Source organism: Clavelina lepadiformis, chromosome 3 (genome assembly GCF_947623445.1).
Source record: "Clavelina lepadiformis chromosome 3, kaClaLepa1.1, whole genome shotgun sequence".
NCBI lineage: Eukaryota > Metazoa > Chordata > Ascidiacea > Aplousobranchia > Clavelinidae > Clavelina > Clavelina lepadiformis.
In genome coordinates this window covers 10,357,304-10,379,805 of record NC_135242.1, presented here as the reverse complement: position 1 = coordinate 10,379,805, position 22,502 = coordinate 10,357,304, and the positions used below count along the sequence as shown (strand labels likewise).

The following is a 22,502-nucleotide window of genomic DNA, read 5'->3' as shown; positions in this document are numbered from 1 at the left end:
CTCTTGGATCAAGGATGAGCATAAAAGTTCACTATCTATTCAGTCACTTGGATCGCTTCCCTGAAAACCTCGAAAATATGAGTGAGGAACAAGGTGAAAGGTTTCACCAAGATATCAAATTAATGGAAGAGAGATATCAAGGTAGATGACTCACATGATGGCAGATTACTGCTGGTGCCTAATGCGAAGCTGTCCACAACAAGACTACAGGCGAAAGTCGTACAAGAGGACTTTCCTGCAGATGACTTTAAGCTAATTTGAGTAATTAACTAGAGTGCATCTAAGAACTTCACTAATGCACATCCTGAAATGGGTATATTTCTTCGTATAGTGTTTTGCTTTGAATACTCCGTGGAAAATGAAAAAAATTGATTGCTTGTTCATTTCGTCTATTTTACAAATTGTTGTCTTTCTTGTGTTGGCTTAGGCATACTTGGTTTGTTATTACCAAATTACTGCTATTTATTGTTCACTTCAAGCAAATTTTAATGTGGTATTGGAAGCTTAGTCTCACAAATTGCAATATGTTAGGAGAATCTGATGAAAATACGAATAAATGGGGCGTTTTTTGTGTTGAATATATGGAAACAAAAAGATTTATGCAGCACTTCTTCATTTAGCTAATTTCATTGTGTCTTTAGCTTTAGCTCATTCTTGTGGTTTTAGTGCACATAGACTTACAACAACATTTAATATAGGCAGTTCCTTAATATAAAATGCAACCTACCTTCAAATTTAAAAGGAACCAAAAATATCGAAATTCGCTAATATCTTAAAAACTAGAGCCAATTTGCAAAAACTAATGGCATTTTCGAGTTCAGCGCCCCTGATATACTCTAAAATCGTTCTTACCTTCCATGCCAAAATTTTTTTGTTGGCCCGTGTTATTATTCAGATAATCATGAATTATGTTGAATATATTATTGCATGTCACAATTTCAGGGTGAGATTTTTTATGAAACTTTAGACCTAAAAAACACTACATTGTTTGATTGTGTCTGCTGGCAGATTAATTGTAGTTTTCCAGAGCTTTGCATCAAATTTTTCAAAGAGCATTCATTTTTACAGAGCCAGGATGCTCAAGGGCATCCACTAAAAACAGTTAATGGTCGGCCAACCATGGGCCTTCAAGCAAAATTTAATGGATCGCATTATTGTATCCTGTAATAAAGTAAATGTGGGCTGAATGATAGTTTCAGTGTTCTTTTTTATATTAACCTGGTTAACTTGGAGCGTTAGCAAGCAACTTTTTGATGTTTTTGTCCAGCTTAAGTTATGTTTAACTACAGCTATAACGGCAAACATCTGGAAAATAAACAGCCAGAAACCTGCCACTCACATAGCGTTAATTTTTATGTCATATTGAGAATGTAAGCCTATTTATAATGCTAATCAAATTAACTACCCTACCACTTATTTTTACCGATTTTGACTTGAACAATAGTTGAATAATTGTAGGGTAATAATGGGTGTACGAAGGAGGATATCTAAGTCACACTTTAGTCAGCGAACAGATATATCCTGAGGTTCAAGCTTCATTTGATCAGTAACTATAACAATTTCCAATAAATTGTGAAAGCTGAATCTAAATTTTATACCTCATAAATAAGATGCTAAATTTTAGGTAGTCAAAACTGACTGCTATAGTCAGGTAGTGGAGTTCCAACCCATGCTCCTACAAACCAATATAAGTTTTGGTTTCAGATTTCTTTGGCATTAAATGTTGTAATTTCCAACCATTTATCCACTACTAGCCTGAAAAAATGTTCTGGTTATTGCTGAAATCCTCCAAAATCCGATAGCAAATTCATTTTCTTTTCTTGCTATTGACTGCACTTTTGTGTCAACAAGAAAGGCAATTCAGTAACCCATTTTTCATAAAGAACTGTGTTAAAAACCTTATTTCTATATGGCATAACTGATTCCAAGAAGACAAAGATCTCTTGTATTGGGGATTATTTTTATTTCTTTTAGTTGCCATTTTGAAAAATTAAGCCATGTTTGTTCAGAGGATAAATGGTCTCATCAGTAAAAGAGGCAATTTTTGTTTACCTACAATTTGGGAATTAAAAAAATTTATGGCAAAAGATTTTCAGTAAACGAATGTTCTAATTAGTGTCTGATAGTTATATAAACAGAAACAAAATAATATCAGCAATGTATTTTTTATCGAACTGTAAGTATTACTTTTGTGACTGATGGGAAAAATGTTAACCTTTGCATCCAGGCAAAGGTAAATAAAATTAAGCGGACTTTTTTACATACACTAACTTTCATGATATATGTTAGATCTCAGTTAAAGCTGAGACGTAAACAAGTCTATTGCATCTAATGTTGATAAACTGGCTATAACCGGTTTTGCGTACTTTTTATTGTTTTGTTTACCTAGGCCTTTCTTTGTATATGAGAACATGACTTTAGTAGGCTTGATGTTGTGAAGAAATGTGGACAGTAGGTTTAAGTTATGTTGCTTGTGATAAATTTTGGTCACTGAAGATTGTTAGTATTGACAACATGCTGTTGTGATAATTTGTGGTCTTCCTTGACCAATCACTAATTGCCTATTTCCCGAGGCAGATGGTGCTTCTCTGCTCAGTGTAGGGCGTTCCTTAGTGCAGTGGAACCTGTAGCACTGCAGTATGTAGTGCATTTGGTTGCCATGCTTGTTGTTGCAAGGACTTTTACTTATTTATACTTTAATTATATTTACTGCTTGGTTGATTCGTTATTTGTATGTGTAGGTACTGGAATTGTAAGTTTAATAAAGCCTATGTTGTGGTTAAATTGACTTGGTTCATCATAGCTGTTTACAGCGTTTAGCAACCTGTGTCAATACTCAATGTACAGAATATTGAATTATTTGATGTGTTAATGGTAGCATGCAACTGTACGGTAGTATGATTGTAATTATGACTAGATTATGACATGCAAGATGTTGTAATGCAATAGCGTAAGAACTTGTGTAAATGTATTTTATAAACCGCCACTAAATCTGCTTGTGTGACAACCATAAGAGTGAAGCGAGGCACTGTCTAAGGTTCTAGGTGCATTGAAACTAATTATTATATATTTATTATATGTAGGCCTTCGACGTTTACGTCAAGCCAAGTACGAAGGTTGTACAAAAATAATAATAATTTTCCTATGTACTGAGAGCTAGAAAAGTTAAGTAGTAAGAAGAGATGAAATTTTTAGACTTTATACCAGATATATAAATGCTTCTGAATAAAAAAATAAAAAAAGTACAACAAAACGGAGTCCTTTTTTTCAGAAAGGCAGAGCCATATTATCTATTATAAAATGAATTTATTTTTTAGTTTTGTTGATTCAAATTTTTCCACCTTGCAACACTATTATGAAATTAATATTTAATATAATATTAATCATTGATGAACAACAGTTGCCAAATAATACCAAATCTAGGAGATCATGTGGGGAAAGTTAAGATTTCTCTGATTATGTTAGATTCTTATGTCTTTACCTATTTCGACCAATCATAGGGTAGTTTAATTGATGTGTTTTTTAGCCTGGGAATTACCTTAGCAGTATGTGCATTTCTAAGTTCCAGGTAGCATGCAAAATTTAGAAAAAAATTGGCATGAAAATAAGTAAAATGTGTATTTTTAAGTCATAAAATCTACTTTTGAATTTAGACCTGTTTAACGGGAGCTAGAGGTATGTGAACTATGATATAGTCTAGTATGAGGTAGTCTTCGGCAAGGTTGCAATGAAGTTGTTTTTTCTGATTCAAGTTAAGTTGAGTCAGCTTAAGTTGCAACTCGAGTCAAGTCAATATTTTTAACTAAAAAACTTTCCTGAGATCACACTATGCATAGCATTATATTGATTACTATAATGCTCCTTTTCAAACCCAGTCAGCTCACCTACATGCCAGCAAACAATTAAAAGCTTAACAATAAATTTTACGAGTGACTATTTGACCGAAGTAGGTCACTATAATGACTATGATAGGTCTCTATAATAGATCTATAATAGGTATAATAGGTCACTATGATAACTACTAACCAGATAACCATATGGCAAAATGCGACCTGACATATCCAGTTCTATTTTGTCTATTTTTCTTTGCTTGAAATGACTTAATAACTTAGCACAGTGTTGTTGCCCATGTCTGGTAGAAGCTAAATGTCTATGTTACAAAGCCTTTCAGTACTGCTATGCATTGTGTTTATAGTTTTTCTTGAAAAGTATTTCCTAAAGCGAAACCAGGATGCAATGTGCAGAAGGTAACATGGGTCGCTGATATGCTTTGTGCGGGAAAATTTCAACAACATTCCAGCCAAACATTGTTGATACTATCAGTGCAGTTTCAATTTCCGCTGAACTGCGCTTAAACCAGAAGCAAGAATTTCAAAGAAACGTTAAAGCAAAACCTTCTGCAATTGGCAGAGAGAAAGGCGAGAGGCCAATCCTGGCCTTGTCATAAACGCGTTTTAGAAAATAAGCTGTGTTGCATGCTAGTGTTCAAGCAAAGTAATAGTTGTTGAAACCAGCAAAATAAACTTTTCAGCAATGCGCATAAAAATAGTTTAATTGCCAAAGGTGGTATTGCAATATCTCAACAACCCAGCTGTATCTGCCCTTGGTTTTATATCAGTGTTACTTAACAATGAGTTACTCTCTTTGTCTAGAAATACGTTGTCCTGTAAGTCAAGTGCAGAAACACATACAAGCTAATGATGATGATAATACAAGCTTTATGAAATTTCCACAACGCCAATCTACTGATATAATACACTTGTAATTCCAAAAGATAAAATTAAACTAACTCACCAGAAAAGTTCATTTGAAAATAGGGCAGTTACTAAGTGTTCAAGTTATGTATCTAACACTAGCCAGTGGAAAATTAAGGGAAATGACTGGGCTGCAGCCAATGCACACATAATGCATTGAAATGCAAGTACTCATAACAATATCAGAAATTTAATTCTGGTTTTTATTATGTACTGTTTGTTTCAAACTGTTGATTAACAATGTTAGTGCCTGGTATTTTCTATTATTTGTCAGTTCTGTTGATATTATTACGTAACAGTTCCCATTTCTATCAATCAGTTAGGTGGTGCGTGCATTCACACCAAAACTCAAGACATAACTTCATAATCACCTTTATTTGGTGCTAAACAAACTCAATACTTGGGATTTTTAAGCCATACTCAATGATAACACAAACTAAAACATGTAATTTTGCCTCAAAAAAAGAAAATGTTTCATAAGATTCTTTACAGACAACTTTAGTCTCAGGTTTTGTGGTTTAACTTCGGTTAGCTTTGGAGCTACAGCTGTTAATAGCTTAAAATGTTATTTGGATGACATATAATTTATTTCCAAAAAATATGTTGATAATGGTCATAATTCCCAACAACATGATGTGTGCCCACTTACAGTGTTCTTACTAGATTTTTTTTGTTGTAATTAGTTAGTACTTGATCGATTTTCACTTGATCGTTAGTCTGACTCCATTGATATGCGTGTTCGTTAAACTTTCATAGACTAGTTGAGCGTCACGATACAATAATCAAACAGTCAATGTTCTTGAGTATCATTACTATATTATTGACTCACAACGAAACGGATATTGCTTTCAGAGTACAAAATAGAGATGCATTCAGTATAACTGCCAATGCTAGACTGAACAGTTGAGAACTAGCGTGTTGAGCGCTGTGGTAACGAATGACGTAATTTGGAAGTAATAAAGAATGTGTTGCATACAATGATGAAAGTAGAATCATTTTCTTATATTAAGAATCACGGAATTGGAGCCGTCAAAGACTTAAAACGAAGATCTCTATGTATTTGTTGTACTCCTACGTAGGGCTTTAAAAAACATGTTTAGACCAATCAGAAGGCAGCACAGATAGTGTTGTTTTTTAGGTTAAGAATTACCCTAGCAGTTTCAATTACCCTAGCGTTCTTCATTGTCCCAGGTAACGTGTAGAATTATCACCATGTAACACAAAATTTGTCCATGGGTTAAAACTATTATTTTCTGATTTAGTATGGTCTAAATCAATAAAAATGAGCATTCAAAAAGTTCAAACTTTGGTTCTGACTTTATGAGATTAATTTATTGGAATTTTTTGACTAGTTTTGCTTTTTTAATGTCTTTGCTCCCACTATATTTTTTTGAATCAATAGAATGGAGTTAAATCTAATTTTAGTTGTTGTTGTTGGCTTTGTCATAATGAAATAATAACGGAAAATGTTGTTTCCAGAATCTATTTCTAAAAAATTACATAAAGAAGAAAAACATATGTATGCAAGGCGATTTTGCTACACAAACACGAGACAAAAGCCTTAAGGCCTGGTGCTATAGGTATTTATTCAAAACTGTTATAGAGCAAACCTACGCTGTCACTTAAAGCACTCAAAACTTATAACTTAATCACAAAGAAACATTTTTTCGAGATTGGCGACGATATGTGAGTTCACTTTCACATAAAAGGTTCCATATATAGTCCCCCATCATATTTTCGTTGTACTGTCCTTGATAGCGTTCCTCAAAATACCTGATATCTTGATGAAATCTTTCACCTTGTTCTTCTGAGTAGTCCCCCATGTTATCCTTAAATTCATCAAGATGAGCATGTAGTACGTGTAGTTTCAGCGACATCCTGCATCCCATCTTCCAATACGCATCCACAAGTTCAACGACAAGTTCCCTGTAATTCTCTGCCTTGTGATTGCCCAGGAACCCGTTAACTACAGAAACGAAAGAAGTCCAAGCTCTCCGTTCAACCTCAGACAGCATCTCTGGAAAATTGATGGAATTTATCAGTCGCTTCACTTCATCTTCTTCATCCAGTAAGTCCCATTGCTTTAGTCTGGAAATGAGTAGCTCAGCATTCGACTTTGTCAATGACAGTTCCCTGACAAGATCGTTCATGTCTTCTTGGTTGGGGTAGTAGGGACACCTTTCTCCGCCAACTCGGTGTTGAAGATAAGCAACTGATGCATCCGTTTCTGAATCTGTAGAGAGTGCATCTGCTACGAAATGTTCATCTCTCAAGGGTGGTTGTGGCACAGGCATGTCAGTCGTGTTATGGGGTACAGGTGCAATAGATGATGGAATGTCAGGGTAATTGATGGAAGGTGCATTCTTTCCCTTCCGTCGTTTGCTTGGATCCACCATACAGAAGTAACAATCTGTGAGATGGTTTGTGGGATCACGCCAGACACGGGGGATAGCAAAACGCATTGCCCTCTTCTCTCCCCTAAACCAACCTTCTAGAGTATGACGGCAGTATTCGCATATGACGTGTGGTGCCCAATGTTTATCTTGGTCACCGACTGGCATGCGAAAGTATGCATGATAGGCTTCTTTCGCACGCCTGCAACTCTCCAGACAGTGCTTTTTTTGCAAAGAACTCACCACACACATAGCAGAAGGAATCTGCTGAGTACTTGCAACCACGGCGAGCCATACCACACTTTTAATAATGGGGATAGAATTAAAAAATCTGTAAAGATTCAACAACCGAAGTTATGGTGGTATAACTAAGATTTTTCATGTTTTTTCGGCATAAGCAAACAGAATATAGCAATTATTTCCCAAGGACAAAGAATTTTTTTTTTTTGTTACATAGTGTTATGCTAAAAATTAACAAAGCAATTAAGAGTAAGTGTACTATGTCCCACTCTGTATTGCACATTTTGAAAACATGAGAACTATTATTGGAAAAATTTCCAGCAAAAACCTTCACAGTAATTATGCTCTTTGAACATTTGGCAAGCCATACCAGCCATGTTGAGTGAACTGTTTTTCCTTTTTCGAATCCATATTTTAACGTATGACTTTGGATCCGATTTTTTGCTTGGAGGTCCACTAAAACAACGGTTTTTCACCATTTCTGAACTGCGACCCTTTTTGAACAACCAAATTTGACATATGACCACTTACAAAAATTTCAATTTACATAACGTAATGTTACTCCAAATGTAACAAACAAGATTAGGACAAAGAATTATGTCTTAATGTTTGTTATAATAGCTTCAATTTTTGCCATAACGTCATGAAGCATTGTTTACTTTAATTAAATTCTAGTATATCTATCTTGTTCTAACCATCTGTGGCATTTGTAGTGATATACTAAATTAAAAATTGTGCATATTATTAAAAAATTTGCACTGTCTTTGGTTAGTTATGTCATTCAAACATTTAAATCGTAAACTGTAAATAGTTTGGCAAATTTCAAATAATGGATGGCTTTAGGAAGTGCTTTTTAAGTGCTTGTAGTAGACTTCGAGTGTTATGAATTTAGACATGTTCTTGTTGACAATATCTCTGTGACGTAAAAGTGCTGTCAGATTGTTAGTGGTTACAAAGGAGATGTTTTGTGACACACCGACATGTGACGTTTATCAGGTGGCCTACTCTGATTTGCTATAGCATAAGGCTATGAAAAAAGGGAAATAGTTTTGGCTTAATTCTCTTTAAAAATGTCTTCTGAAAATCTCGGCTTATGAAAGGTCTCTCTGAAAAAGTATGTTTTCGAAATGGTACATGGGTAATTTTTTCTGATGTAGTTAAAAACGATTACATTTTGGAATATAAGAATTTGGGCTTTATGAATGTTGTGCTGGCTGAAAGAAACAATTAGAGATAGAATTAGAAACGGAGTCAAAAGTTTAATAGACAAAAGGAGTTCAAAAGGAACAATTAAAGCCTTTGTCTTTATGTCTTCCAAAAATATTAATATAGCCCCCGCCATCAGTGACTACTAGACACGTAAAATATTCGCGAAACTCATGAAGTTAAAACACTTTCAGGGTCAAAAACTTTCGTTGATGCACACCAGTTACTGTAGCCAAACCATGTGCACCAAACTGTAAAACCATTTCTCAATTATCACTGAAGCAGTTTAGGGCAAAACAAATACATTTTTCTTTTAGAAAATAACTATTATCTAAATGTTGCGTTTTTTACAATCAAATGAAGGCAGTTATGAATTAAAATCACCTTAGTTAAAATGAAACAAAATTAAAAAACTTTCTGAGAAAATTCCACAACTTCACAAAAGTTTCGCAGTCCCCAGAAAAAATGCTAATAACCCTTAGGTTGAAAACCCAAGCTCCAAAACATGTCAAACCAGTCACAGGCTTTACCATTCTAGGTTTTTGTGTTACTATAACTTATTTCATGCAGCTGGTAGCTGCAGACAAATTGTGCTAAGCATTTTTTTGATGTTTGCGACACCTTGGCGTTAAGACTATTACATGAACACCGGAATGGTAATACAGTAATTCATTCACCGAAACGGCGTTCCGGCTTATTTTTACCACTGGTTTCATATATTAAACACGGCTAAAATATAGTACAGCGCTTGTTTTTAAATACACAAAATAGAACAATGGTAACATTATAATATCATCAGGTTTTCACAAGAATTTCGTAGGAAAAAGGGCTAATTATGACAATTAGCACATATGAAGAATCTTGTTTTGCTCTTCTAGAAATGGTAAATAATCGTCACGTTTTAGTATCAATGACCTAAAAGCTTGTGTTATAAACACGTGTTAATTTCAAAAAAATTTGGATTTGTGGAAATACAAACACAGGTATTGTAATAAATATAGTAAGTATGTCGAGTCAAATTGGGTAATCAAAAATGTGAGTCGATTCGAATCAAGTCAATTATTCAAGTCATTACAACATTGGAATAATATCTATTATGGGAACAATGTTTTGGGAAGATTTTTTAAACTATTTTGCTACGAAAAGCATTCAGAAACTTTTAGTATATCATCAATTACATGTTGAGTTAACGGAGGTAAAAATTTAACTAACAGCATAACACAAATACGCAATATTAAATCACTTATGTTAGTGCTACTGATATATATAACAGACTGATTTTATAAAAGGGGCAGAGCCTGACTGAACTTTAGCCATGGTTCCCGCCAAGTCTTATTTCGTTACTGATGCCAGTCATTCAGATATATTCATGAGGAATATTGATTTCTGATAGGATATTAATGCCAACAAAATGCAATTTATTCGACAGACTAAGAATATCTCCACATAATTTCATATTCTTCTATTTGGTGTGCAACAAAGCAAGGTTGAAGTACATTGTACAAGGACGAATAGAGGCTAAGTCATTTAGCCCTGCTTAATCAACACAGGGATATCATTGTTGCAAGAAATGCCATTACTTACAGATTCGCCAAAAGACGGACATCGTTAACTCGATTTTATGGTATGAAAATGTGTTATTTTTTATTCGTGAATTTACAAAGTTTTGCATACTGTCAGAGTATCATTAGTTATTACATGATATTTTGCAAACTAGGATTCTTGGTTGTAATAAATTATTTAATTGTTTGTTTATCTCACTCCGTTGGCATGTGTGTTCGTTAACAACTGACAGACTAGTTGAGCATCACAGTACGATAACCAAACTGTCAGTGTATTTGAATATGACTATGCTATTGATTCACAATGAAACGATTACTGCTTTCAGAGCACATATCAGAGATGCATTTGAAATCATGGTAAAACAAGATTGAACAAAGAGAGAGCGAACTGTGTGCTGTGATTGTTGATAGGTATAAAGTACGTATTAAGATTTCTATGTTGGCCATGCTACCACCTTGTGCTTTCTGGGTTGTGCATTGTGATGCGATTGTGGAGTATTACGTTCATGTTCATGGCTGTCTAAAATACAAGAGATTCTGCCAAATGTCTTATCGATTTAGAATTTTAGATCAATCCATAACATCACAAGAGTAGCGATATTAACATGGTGGCAGCGAATCCTGTTTTGTAAAAAGTCGATCCTACGAGGTACTAACATAGGCTTATTTTACATACCATACTATGCCATACTAGCCTATTTCCTGATAGTATCCATCTGCAATGGAAGGTTTACGCTTACCAGAACCTCTAGACATACATTCAGCGTCTTTAGCGGAAGACTACCGACGTTGGAAAGAACAGGTAGAAGTCTATCTTATAGCCAGTGGAGCTGATGCAAAACCTAACAAAGTTCAGCGATCAACCATTCTTAATTGTGCTGGATCTGGTATGATAAGTGTAGCCAAGCACTTCATTTACACAACAGGTCAAGACAAGGACGACCCGGCAGAACTGTTCAATAAAATGGCCGCATATTGCAACCCAAGGCAGCATGAGTCCCTTGAAGCATATAAATTCTGGAAAGCCACATGGTCAACCGGCAACTTTGATCACTTTTTAATAGAGCTCCGAAGTCGTGCAGAAACCTGCGATTTTGGTGACCGCATGCTGCATGACAAAATCATCTTTACTGTTCCTGATAAGCTGCGCTAAATTCTACACAAAGAAAATGACCTCACACTTGACAGAACCATTCAAATCTGTCGTTCTTTTGATTCGTCTGGTGCACAATCGCAACAAATGCAAGTTGAAGATGGTACCGTACAAAAAGTCAGTAGCAACAAATATGCATATTCCACCCAAAGAACCAGTCGTCACACATCACTCCTGTCAGATTGCAATTTTTTTGGTAAAAGCCATAAGCGTGGAAAATCATTTTGTCCTGTGTATGGGAAGAAATGTGCAAAATGTCGTGGTTTGAATCATTTCAAATCAAAATGTTGATCACGAATTCATTGCATTGAAGATAAGAAAACTATATTACAAGAGGTGGAAAATGAACCCGAAGAAGAATTCTTGCATGCCGTGCATGATGGAAAAGAAAGACTGACTGCTTTACTTCAAGTAAATGGTTGCACGGTACGTTTTCAATTGGATACCGGTGCTGACGTCAATACCATTTGTAAGAAGTATGTGCGATTTACTCAACTCCAACCTTGCACCAAACAGCCGACAATGTGGAACAAAACCAAAATTAAGATAGCTGGTCTTGCAATGTTAAATGTCACCAACACAAAAACAAACGAGGTATCACCGGTACTATTTAATGTTGTTGATAATAATTTGAATTGCTTTCTAAGTTATAGCACAGTAACAAAAATGAATGTGATAACCGTTAATGCTGATTCGTTTGTTGCTAATGTTGTACATGATGATGTTATTTTGGGTGATTTAGCTACTGTATCTATATATAACTGTTGATAGTAGTGTGAAACCGAAAATTTTACCTTGTCGCCGCATACCTGTAGCCTTGCAAGAAAAAGTTAAGCAAAAGCTTGACAATTTGGTCGCTAGTAATGTCATTTCAGTCATCGATGATCCGACTGAATGGGTCAGCTAAATGGCCATCGAATCAAAGCCTAATGGAAAGATAAGAATCTGCATTGATCCGCAGCTTCTCAATGTCGCCTTACAGCGTGAACATTACAAACTACCTACCTTCGGTGATATATTGCCTGCTCTAAAGGGTGCAAAAGTATTCAGTAAACTTGATGATAAGCATGCCTTCTGGCACGTTAAGTTGGATGATGCCTCTAGCCGACTGACTACTATGATTACCCCTCACAGTCGATTCCGATTGAACAGACTTCCGTTTGGTCAGAAAGTGAGCAGTGAAATCTTTCAAAAAAGACTACACTCAGCCCTGTCTGGACTGGAAGGTGTATTTGCAGTGGCAGATGATGTGATTGTTATTGGTTGTGGAAAGAACACAATTGAGGCTGACACACACCATGACCAAAATCTAACAAAACTACGTGAGAGATGTCTTGAATGTAACATTTTACTAAATGAAGAAAAAACTGTAACCAAACCTTCGCAGATCACATTTATGGGTTACTTGATCTCAAACAATGGAATAGCACCTGTTCCTGCGAAAATTGAAGCAATTCAACGTATGCCTTCTCCTGAAGATGTTTCCGGTGTGATACGATTTTGTGGCATAGTATTTGGCTCGTTTCCTGCCAAACTTAGCCAATGACATGGAACCCTTATGGAAACTGACGAGGAAGAATGAGAAATGGAAGTGGAGCGAAGATTGTGAGAAAGCAATGAATAAAGTAAAAGAATAGATTTGCAAACTCCTATTTTTACATATTTTGATCAAACAAAAGATCTAATTCTTTAAGTAGACAGTAGCAAAAGTGGTTTGGGAGCAGTATTGCTTCAGAATGATCGACCCATTGAATATGCTTCTAGAGCCCTGACAAAGACAGAGTAAAATTGGGCTCAGATTGAAAAAAAGCTTCATTCTGTTGTGTTTGGTCTGGAACGTTTTGATCAGTATACATACGGACGAAAGATTAATTATAGTTCACAATGATCATCGACCCTTACAGTCTATTTTAAAAAACCTTTGAGTCAAGCGCCAAAGCGTCTCCAAGCTCTCATTATGCGGTTAAATCGTAACGATATTTTTTTTGAATATGTCCCAGTCACTGCATTAATAATATATATATAATTGTTGACACATTAAGTCGTGCCTACCCGGAACTGCTCGATCAACCAAACCGAATCGCACAAGTGGTTACAGAACCAATTCTAGCTGAAATTCCTGATGAACGATCGAAAGAAATTAAGGATGCCATAAAAAAGAATGAGGAATCTCAACTCTTGCTCGAAGTCAACGAGAATGGGTGGTCAGACAACAAAGAACATTTGCCTCCCATCATCAAACCCTACTTCTCCATTCATGACACACTGAGTCAAGAAAATGGCATTATTGTGAAAGGAAAGGCTTCATCCCTCAACCTCTTCGATCAGAAATCAAATCTCAACTCCATTCAGCTCACCTTGGTGCTGATAGCATGTTACGAAGAGCTCGCGACACCGTTTTCTGGCGCGGAATGCCAAACGAATTAAAACAGCTGGCTCATGATTGTGCAATATGCCAACAAGCAAAACCACACAACCAACGAGAACCATTACTGCTACATCACGAAGGTTTATCACCATTTGAAAAAGTTGGTGTTGATTTATTTGAGTGGAACCAAAAGTCTTATTTAGTCACGGTTGACTATTTTACAAATTTTTCTGAAATTGATGTCATGACCTCAACAACCGCAAAGCACGTCATCATTTCTTTAAAGCGTCATTTTGCCCGATACGGAACTCCTAAATGCATTGTATCTGACTCTGGACCCCAGTTAATCTCTACAGAATTTCAAAGATTCTGTCAAAAATGGGCCATACAGCACTACAAATCATAATCAGGACATCAACAATGCAATGGAAAAGCGGAAGCTGCTGTGAAAATACTAAAGAACATGCTGACACGTACGGCACAAGATGGGAAAGATCAGTGGCTAGCACTTCTGGAATTGCGCAATACGCCACAACAAGACGTCAACTGCAGTCCTACAAAAATATTGTTTGGCAGACCAACTTGATCAGTGATACCGATTCACATTGATCGTCGTCATCAACGCCGCAACTCAGTCAAACAAACCTACGATAGCAAAAGTCGACCAATGTCAAAATTGTATATCAACCAACAAGTTTTTTTTCCAAAGTGCGGAAAAGGTTAGGTGGCAGAAGGGTAAATTGTACGCATACTTGGGCCTCAATCATACTTTGTAGAATCATTGGATGGTTTTCGTTATTGCCGTAATCGGGTAAATATTCGTGTTGACAATAGCAAGTCTAACTAACATTGTGTATGAAGATACTGATTTTAACTTTACATTTTCAACACCTAACCAAAACAGTCAACTAACAGCTAACAACTACCCTGTTGCTAACACATGACCTAATCATACATATAAAATACCGTTAAGATATAATGATTATGTACTGTAAATACTGTGTTTGTGTCACCTTGTTAAGTACTGTGTTTATGTTACCTTGCCTTCAGTGCTTTATTTCTTGCCATTCATTAAGCATGTAGTTTTAAACTTCTAGTGTGCCTCACATATATTGCGAGTAGTATATTATTTCGTATTATTATTACGTATCGTATTAGTAGTATAGTATATTATTTTCAATCCATAATTTCACGAGACTAGCGATATTAACAGTGATAACAGCTGACGTAATTCGGAAGTAATAGAAAAGGGAAGCAAATACTAAACAAGGCCAAAATACATCACAACGTTTGTTGGTAAACACTCAAAATTGAACACTAATAACATTAAAATATCATCAAATCTGCATCATCATCAATTCCATAGGAATAAGGAGGGCTATTTATGACAATTAGCACACTATCTCGCCCCTCAAGCTTATCAAAAAAAAAACATACTCATGGTAGAACCCCATGTGACAGTACTATAGACATCACATAAAATGGTGTGCTTTGGTAAATAAGGGGATAAAAATTTTCTCAAAAGTGTGAAAGTATATTTATTAAAATTAGAAGTAAAACGTAACAAAGCGATACATATATCATCAAAAATTTATGCATATATCATCACAAGTTTATACATATATCGTCACAAAATGCTTGAGCAATTCGTCCACGTGCAAGGTGCGATGCAGGATGAAAGAAGTCCTACAAGGTGGTAGAACTGTCCTGCGTCATCTAAAAACTGGACAATAGAGCCCTTGCCTAATGGCTCAACTTAGGGGCAAATACATTTTTCAATGGATAGGAAAATGAGTGTTTTAAGAATGTGGCGAAATTCATCTTAATAGTAGTACAAAGCTTGCTGGAATTCAAGTTGAGGCGTTGGTAGCAAATGTGACACTTCCTGCTTTCCATTTCCACATGATACTTCAGGTTGGTTTGTAAAACTATGCTAAGCTTAAAATACGGTTTCAGCTGGTTCTAATTACTTTGAAACCAATTTCAGTGATCCATTAGTCATTTCAATTACAAATCTTGGGTCGTCAATTGTCATCATCTCCTTTAGACTCTGAACTACTCTGATCAGCAGCAATTGTTGTCACTGAATCAAACAGTGTTGATACTTGAGTAGTGATTGATACTAGTGCAGCTTACATACGAGTGCAAAAGTCTCTGAGCTGAAAGAATCTCCGGTTGGTTTGACATGAAGACCTAACACATTGCTTAACTTAAGATCACAAGCCATCTCGACTGCGCGTATACTGATTGATAGAACTCACTGGAAGAAGTGCTTTTGATATCACTGAAAAAAACTAAACTAAACGTTGAGAGAGCGCATTATGTGTTGTGGTAACAGTTGACGTAATTCAGAAGTAATAGATATGATGCGCGTATACCAAACAAGTCAAAAATATAGCACAGCGTTTGTTGGTACACACTTGAAATAGAACACTAATAACACTTAAATATCACAAGATCTACACTACAATTGCGTTGGAATAAGGAGGGAAAATTATAACAATTAGCACAATACTGTATATGATTTTGATAGAAACTGTTCGTTACTATCAATTTGTCACAGAATTATCATCATGGCACGTCCTGATTACGTAATGCAACCGACTTCCATTAATTTGGACCGTTGCAAATTCAGCTCAGCTTCATACTCATAGGGTTATTGTGCAGACTAATTTGACAAGTAAGTTTCCACTTGTTGACTTAGTTAATCTGTGATATGTGATCTAATGTAACTGAGTTCTGTGTATAATACAAATGGATCTTGTAAGTGGCTATCTGAGTGTTAACTTTCGGATAGTTTAGAGCAGAGATTCACAATCTTTTTATTGTTTCTTTATGGGTTTAGGACTTTTCTTGGTCCGATGATAAACATTGTCATACAAGCCATTCCACTAAAACAAAATTTTGCTTGAATTCTTTCTTTAATAAAATGCAGCCGAAATGAGAACTTTTTCGTTCAGCAAGTCTCTGCATACCAATGTTTGCAGATTAACGGTCAAAACTAGCAGTCAACTGAAATTTAGAAAAGAAACTTGATTTTATAATGTCATTACTCATCAGTCATCACAGACAAAATCCACGTTCGACATTCTATCATTACTTTTATATTGCAATGCAATTTAGGCTACAGTATTATCTATGATCCTGTCCCAACAACCAGCAATGCTTTCCAAGCAACAAATAGGTTTCTATAACCTTCTGAATAATCTGAAACTACGGGCGACATGCGTCAACGTAATACGCGCGACTGCCATCTTGTGTAATGTCAACCCGTGTTGGTTTAGGCATCCGCATGAAACTTTGCTTTTCAGTCTTGTAAATTTCTTGCTATTAATGGCGATATTCAAAATGTATTGCGCTGTTGTTATCGTTAACCTAATTGAACATTTATTGAAACATTGGAAGATTGGAAAACAACCCAAAAGATTTAAATTGGTGATCATTATAGAAAATGTATCGTTTGTTTTTCGCCATCAACTGTAAAAAATAAAAAAAGGTAAAACTAAAATAACTTAGTGGATAGCTTGCCTGCCACCGATTTGCATTTTTAATTTAGTTTTTTTTTATTACACTGTTTATAGTATGTTTGTTGTTTGCCGACAATAAATAACAATCTTATGTAATGTAATGTAATCTAATGTAATGCGTATGATGATCCTCCGAAAAAGTTGTTCACTGGTTTGTTTATAATAATCGCTATTTTTTTCGCTAATTTACGTTCTATTCTCCTAATCTGACTTTGAATCTTTAACAGCGAGCTGCGTTACCTACCGGTAAGCTACTTCTGTTGAAACATACTGGTCACCTTCATTGGTTTTAACATGAAGAATTTCCAAAGTGTGATGGAAAATTTCAAGGTTTTTAAGCGGAAAATTTATGTTGAGTCATGTCACATTGCTTTACGTCACCATGAACAACGTTAATAGAAAACGTGTTTTTCTACTAACTTTGGCCCTGAAAAGATAGGAGACACAGCTCAATGTTGTCAGATAATTTGTTTTTATCAAGCCCAAATTTAGTGACAAAAATCAGTCCCATATGTAACACCAAACTTAGTTCATATGCATCGGTAGTTAGGCTACAAGCATTATTCTACGAAGAACTTTGGCCTATACAGAAAGACTATTAACGAGAAAAAACAACTAATTTTCAATGTTTTCAAGAAAGAAATGTATTTTTTTCAACGCCATTTGCAAGTTTAAATGATAATTAAGTTCATTGTCGATTTAATTTTCTGCCATGTGATGCATGTGTGGCGGTTAGTGCCACAATAATATCCCACATCTAAATTTATTTGTTTTTAAAAGATAAAATTGGACTTGTACTTTTAATTTTTCTTCTATGTGATCTTCTGTGATCTTAATTGCGTTCGTTTTCATCAGTCAGTTCTATGTGCTCGAGTTAGAGAAAGTTCATTTAATAGTTTCTGTTTTGCCGAACACTGAAGTCACTCTTTTAGTTGGTGTGAATTCTGTGTACTTTCTGGGAAGGTCGTTTTATACTTTTAGTTTCTGATTTGCCGAACATTGTAGTTACTCTTTTAATTGGTGTGATTTCTGTGTACTTTCTGGGGAGGACAGTCAGCCTGCTCGAGGAGCCAAAACTTGCAGTTATTATATATTCAGTTCACGTTATGCGCCACACTGGAGACCCTGATAAAGCCCAGATGGAGAAGTCATCTGCACTTTCTCGACTAGAGAAAGATTTTTATCACTTGCACTCGCAAGAATCGTGTCAGCGCGATCTTCAAGCGACTTAGTATAGTGCTTACCAAGACTAAGCAACATTAGGGACATTAGGGAAAGTGTTCCTCAAGTCGCACCTTTGTCTTCTTGCTGACATGAGCAACTCTTCTCAGGCGACGCCACGAACAGCCTGTTAACTTTAAGCCCACGACTACGTACGCCGACGCATTAACTCCGTACATGTATACGGGACTTCTGTGCACGTGTTACAGAGAAGGTTGTTTTATCGTTTTTGATTTGCCGATCATTGAAGTCAGTTTTAGTTTGGGTAAATTCTGTCTGCTTTCTGGGAAGGACAGTCAGAACTTTCAGGATACAAGATACGCACAAACAAGACTTTCAGAAAACAAGATACGCACAAATGAATGCACCGCACCTGCAATGCGATAAAAAGGCTGTGAAAGCTTCTGTACGTATTTTTGAAGATACTACAGTAATGTAAGTTATGTCAAAGCTTATGTATGAATTAGTTTAAATATATATCCTATCTCTCTACAAGTCAATTAAGTCGTCATTTATTCTGATATTGAAGCAAAAGGTCTCAACCCTCTTTTGAGCACGTCAACCGCATCATTGTATGATTCGAGTTGTCACGGTCAGATAGACCGGTAAACTCGTGTTGGTTTTTCCTAATTTTCGAAACGGGAGAAAAGCGCGTTAGCAAAGCGAGTTGGAGTCAATATTCAACAAAAGTTAATTAAGCTAATGTGTTGCCCACACGATGCATCTCGGCATGTTGCCAGGGGCTCCGCAATGCTTGTATAACATTTTTAAGTTCTGTGGTACCAGTCCACGTCATTGGTCATTTTGCTTCAACATGTCGTTTTTTTATTAATTTATATTCGTCTAATGCCTTCCTTTATAAACACTGTGTTTTAAACTTTTAGAAATTTTATTACATTGTGACTATCTGGACGACTAGGTTCAGTCCATTCACTCATGCTGGTTAATAAAGTTTTATGTAGGCATATTTGTTTGTCATTTCTGCTAAGTGCTACGGCCGACATGAACACGTAGTTTTCAATATAATACGTGCAGTTAGATATAAGCTACGTCATGTAAAGTAACGTCATAAACCAATATAAGGTAGGGTATATTTAGCCTAGTTTTATATGCTGCGTTCCCCGTTTTTCACTTCAGCACTTTGTCTTTCGTGTATGTAACACGTTGTCCGAGCGCATGGAGACAAGGGCACAGTCGAGCGCGCCACCAGGAAACTTCCCAAACCACCGGTGGACTAATCCACTCCCAACAGATATGAAGTGGACATTCGTTATAAGTTGAAGTTGAATCGACCTATTAACTTAGGTTACTTCGAGTTACCTGAGGTTGGTAAAGTTGGCAAGAAATATGAAATAACCATGAAAACATGATAAAAGGGATATCGTTTGTGCATGCATTTTTGGTAATCAATGCGTATATTTCTTGTAGAAAAGTTTGGGTAAAAAGATTTTTGACTAAAAATTGCAGTGTAATACAGTACTGTATTGGTATTAACCAAAACGCAACACCGGCAATGTACGGTAGTTGTTCAGACCTATAGTATCTACAGCCTCATCCATAAGCAAGCCCACTACTTACTAGCCTAACTGCTTTTACCTGACTAAGTAGGCAGTAGCTTGTAATTGTTTACGTTACACTTCTTTTTACTGTTGCGTGTATCCTTCAAATCTTTTTACTCCAGACAGGGTCTTAACAGCCGTGATTGACGAAGGATATATTATGTAATGAGTCTTAAACGATATATAATGAGTCCACGAAAGACCTTTAATGAAAAAAGGCATTAAATGACAGAACGTAAAACCGAGGTTTGAAATTTCTTGCCTACAGCGATTCTTTTTTGAAATCGATGAAATTAATCCGTGGTGTTTACAGTATCAGAAAGGAATTTCGACCAATGCCGGGCGCTAGTTATGCTCTGGTAACTGCACCAAAACACTAATCATCATGGCTTAAAAACATTGGATCATACCAAGAATTTCATATGATAAACGTTACATGTTACATTGATGTGCTATTGCAACATACTAAATTAATAAAATAAGTTACTGCAAATTACTCTGAATTATGAATAATTCCATCATATTCGTAGAAATTAGGCTTAGGCTAAAATTTCGAAATATTTAGTACTGTATGTAATACAATAACTGAAAGAAAAGTGCAATTAAAAACCTTAATTTAATTTGAACGTTAACCAGGAGATGAAAGCTATAAGGTTTTACTTTGTGTTTAGTTTTACTTCTTACGTAAAAACGTAACTGTATTTACATAATTTTACATTTGTAGAGTAGCCAGAAACAGGAAAGTTACCTGCTTCACGTCTTCCGAAAACAACTGGGATGGTTTCCACCAAACCGTGCCACCACGAAAATGTGTTCCTTGTGTCGCTGTTATGAAAAAGATGGAGTTCAAGATAACAGGTAGTTGTAATTGGATCAGCCTTGCCAGTCCACGTACAGAATTGTTTTTTAAACAACATTTCATTTTAGCAAACACTTTATTAACGTCTTAGATTAACGTCTGTTTCATTAATTAGTTGATCTATTAATCAATAAGTCAATTATTAAATTAAAGAATATCAAACGAATTACGAAAAGTTGTATGTTACAACGTACAATATAAACAATAACTTAATCAAAAGAAGTAAAATAGATGATTGATATTCTGTCTCGAAAAAAGCGTGGGTATTCACAGTCAATTAAATCCCTTAAGTTAGACGTTCCCGCACATAAAATATTCAACTAACGCACCTACATAAGCTATAGTTTAAACTTTTTGACAGAACGCGTTTATAGAAGGAACGTTATACAGTTTAAGCTTATGTATAAAGCAACAACCTGTCTATTACATATTTGCGAAAATATTTTATTCAAAGATGATCACTATTTGTCTTATGTTAAATACGAAATCGGAAAATGCTTCACAGAAAGTTGTTTTCCAAGGAACTTGCTAAAAATAGTTAGGTATGTTTTACGAGAAGGAACAAAAACCTATAAAAGTTAAGTTTTGGTAACAAACCAAGTTTTGGCAAATATAAAGTAGCCTATGTTCCATCCTATACCCTGCTTTTATATGTTGCTCCATACTGATAAAATATGTTGTAAGTCCTTAAAGGAGATAAGTAAACATAGTTCTATCTCCAACGGTATAACCTTACAAAAGTACACAGTAGTAACCGAAAAAATTACACAATTTTTAAGGATTTCTGATATTTTTGGATAATTTTGAAAGTTTGAATTTGTCTAGGGATTAGTATTCAACAAAGTTACAGAAGTGCTACAATTTTGCTGTTATGTTTCATTAAAACATGTTTGAGTCGTCTCTACGTTGGAACTGATCGGTACCCGAGGACGCCTTTATGCTAACTAACATCGGCAGTTTTCTTTTTAAGCACAGTTGCAAAATACATAGAGTGTATGCTATCTGTAAATGAGTACACAATTGGTCTGTTTGTTATAGTGTGGTTTACCAACTCAAGGAGTATAGCCTACTAGTTTTTCCAGTAAGTTCACATTTTGTTGCGATTTCTCATTTTCTCTACACATCTTTTTAATAAAATAAATTAAATATCACAACCTTGTCTTTGTTCATTCAATGGGGTCATAATTTCTTCACTGAACTTTCATGCAAGTAGTTAATAATGCGTAGTTATGCTTCAATGAAAATTAGACGTTGATCATTAAACAAACAATTTTCGTGCAAATCAAAAATAAAAATATTGTCTCTTAACAAAGTTTATATTCTGATCCAAAAAAGTAGGCTATACAACAAAATGTATTTTCAAATGCACATAATAAGCTGCATCTCCTTAAATCTCTGCGATAACCGCAAAAAAAAACTTTTTTATCTTTCAAAACATGTATGACTGCAAAACTAAGTTAAGTTCTTAATGTCTAACGGCACTTTACGTGCAGTGCTTAATCGCGATCATGGGTTTTAAAAATAACTTTTCGAAGTTTTACTATACTTTTAAGAAAAGCAAATGCCAGATCCCAACATCAGGGAAAGTAAAAGAAGTGGTGCGTAAAATTTTGCTTGCTCAGGCAATTTTAGGTTATGTTCGTCATACATAGTTCGTTAA

At 35.4% G+C, this 22,502-nt stretch overlaps 2 protein-coding genes across 3 annotated transcripts in view; one reads left to right on the top strand and one right to left on the bottom strand.

Annotated features, from left to right (window-relative positions):
* Nucleotides 1-20,983, bottom strand: part of LOC143448710 (uncharacterized) — a 92,741-nt gene extending 71,758 nt beyond the window's left edge. For both annotated transcript variants that reach the window (XM_076948557.1, XM_076948558.1), the window contains exon 1: nt 20,732-20,983. In XM_076948557.1, the coding sequence (XP_076804672.1) occupies nt 20,732-20,905 (174 nt within the window). In that variant the 5' untranslated portion in view covers nt 20,906-20,983. The remainder of the gene's footprint in view (nt 1-20,731) is intronic.
* On the top strand, nt 9,895-11,308 carry LOC143448483 (uncharacterized). Its single transcript, XM_076948252.1, has 2 exons — nt 9,895-10,217; nt 10,482-11,308. Exon 2 carries the CDS (start codon nt 10,877-10,879, stop codon nt 11,306-11,308), a length of 432 nt encoding a protein of 143 aa, XP_076804367.1. The 5' UTR covers nt 9,895-10,217; nt 10,482-10,876.
* Nucleotides 20,984-22,502: the final 1,519 nt, after the last annotated feature.